The 349-nt window shown below is 59.9% G+C and overlaps 1 protein-coding gene across 1 annotated transcript in view; it reads left to right on the plus strand.

Moving 5' to 3' along the window:
- Positions 1–194: 194 nt before the first annotated feature.
- The window catches only part of NGA_0319400 (uncharacterized protein), a gene marked incomplete at both ends in the record, with an annotated part of 1564 nt that continues 1409 nt past the window's right edge, over positions 195–349 (plus strand). The window contains one exon of the mRNA XM_005856123.1: positions 195–243. Within this exon, the coding sequence (XP_005856185.1) occupies positions 195–243 (49 nt within the window). The remainder of the gene's footprint in view (positions 244–349) is intronic.

Below are 349 nucleotides of genomic sequence, written 5' to 3' on the forward strand. Positions count from 1 at the left end.
CAATGTCGTGGGTGATACAGTCCGAGGAGGCGGAGGGGGCACAGGCCCCAGGAGGGAGGAGGAGGGAGCGCAGGTATGCGATGCCTGGAGTGAGAAGAGGAAGTGAAGAGCCTCTCAGTATCAACAAAAGAGCCCGTCCCTCCTCTTCTCTGACACCTCTCCCACTCTCTCTCTTTTCCCTTTCTTCCTCCTCCATGCGCTCCTTCCCACCTGCCGCATCGTCCCCGAGCACAACCACGCTTCGTTGGCAAAACCTGCTGTCTTCTGCGCCCTTTTTCCCTCCCTCCCTCCCTCCCTCCCTCCCTTCCTTGCTTCCTCCCTCCCTTTTTCCTTCCCATCCCAGCTGCGC

Source organism: Nannochloropsis gaditana (genome assembly GCF_000240725.1).
Source record: "Nannochloropsis gaditana CCMP526 unplaced genomic scaffold scaffold035, whole genome shotgun sequence".
Taxonomy (NCBI): Eukaryota; class Eustigmatophyceae; order Eustigmatales; family Monodopsidaceae; genus Microchloropsis; species Microchloropsis gaditana.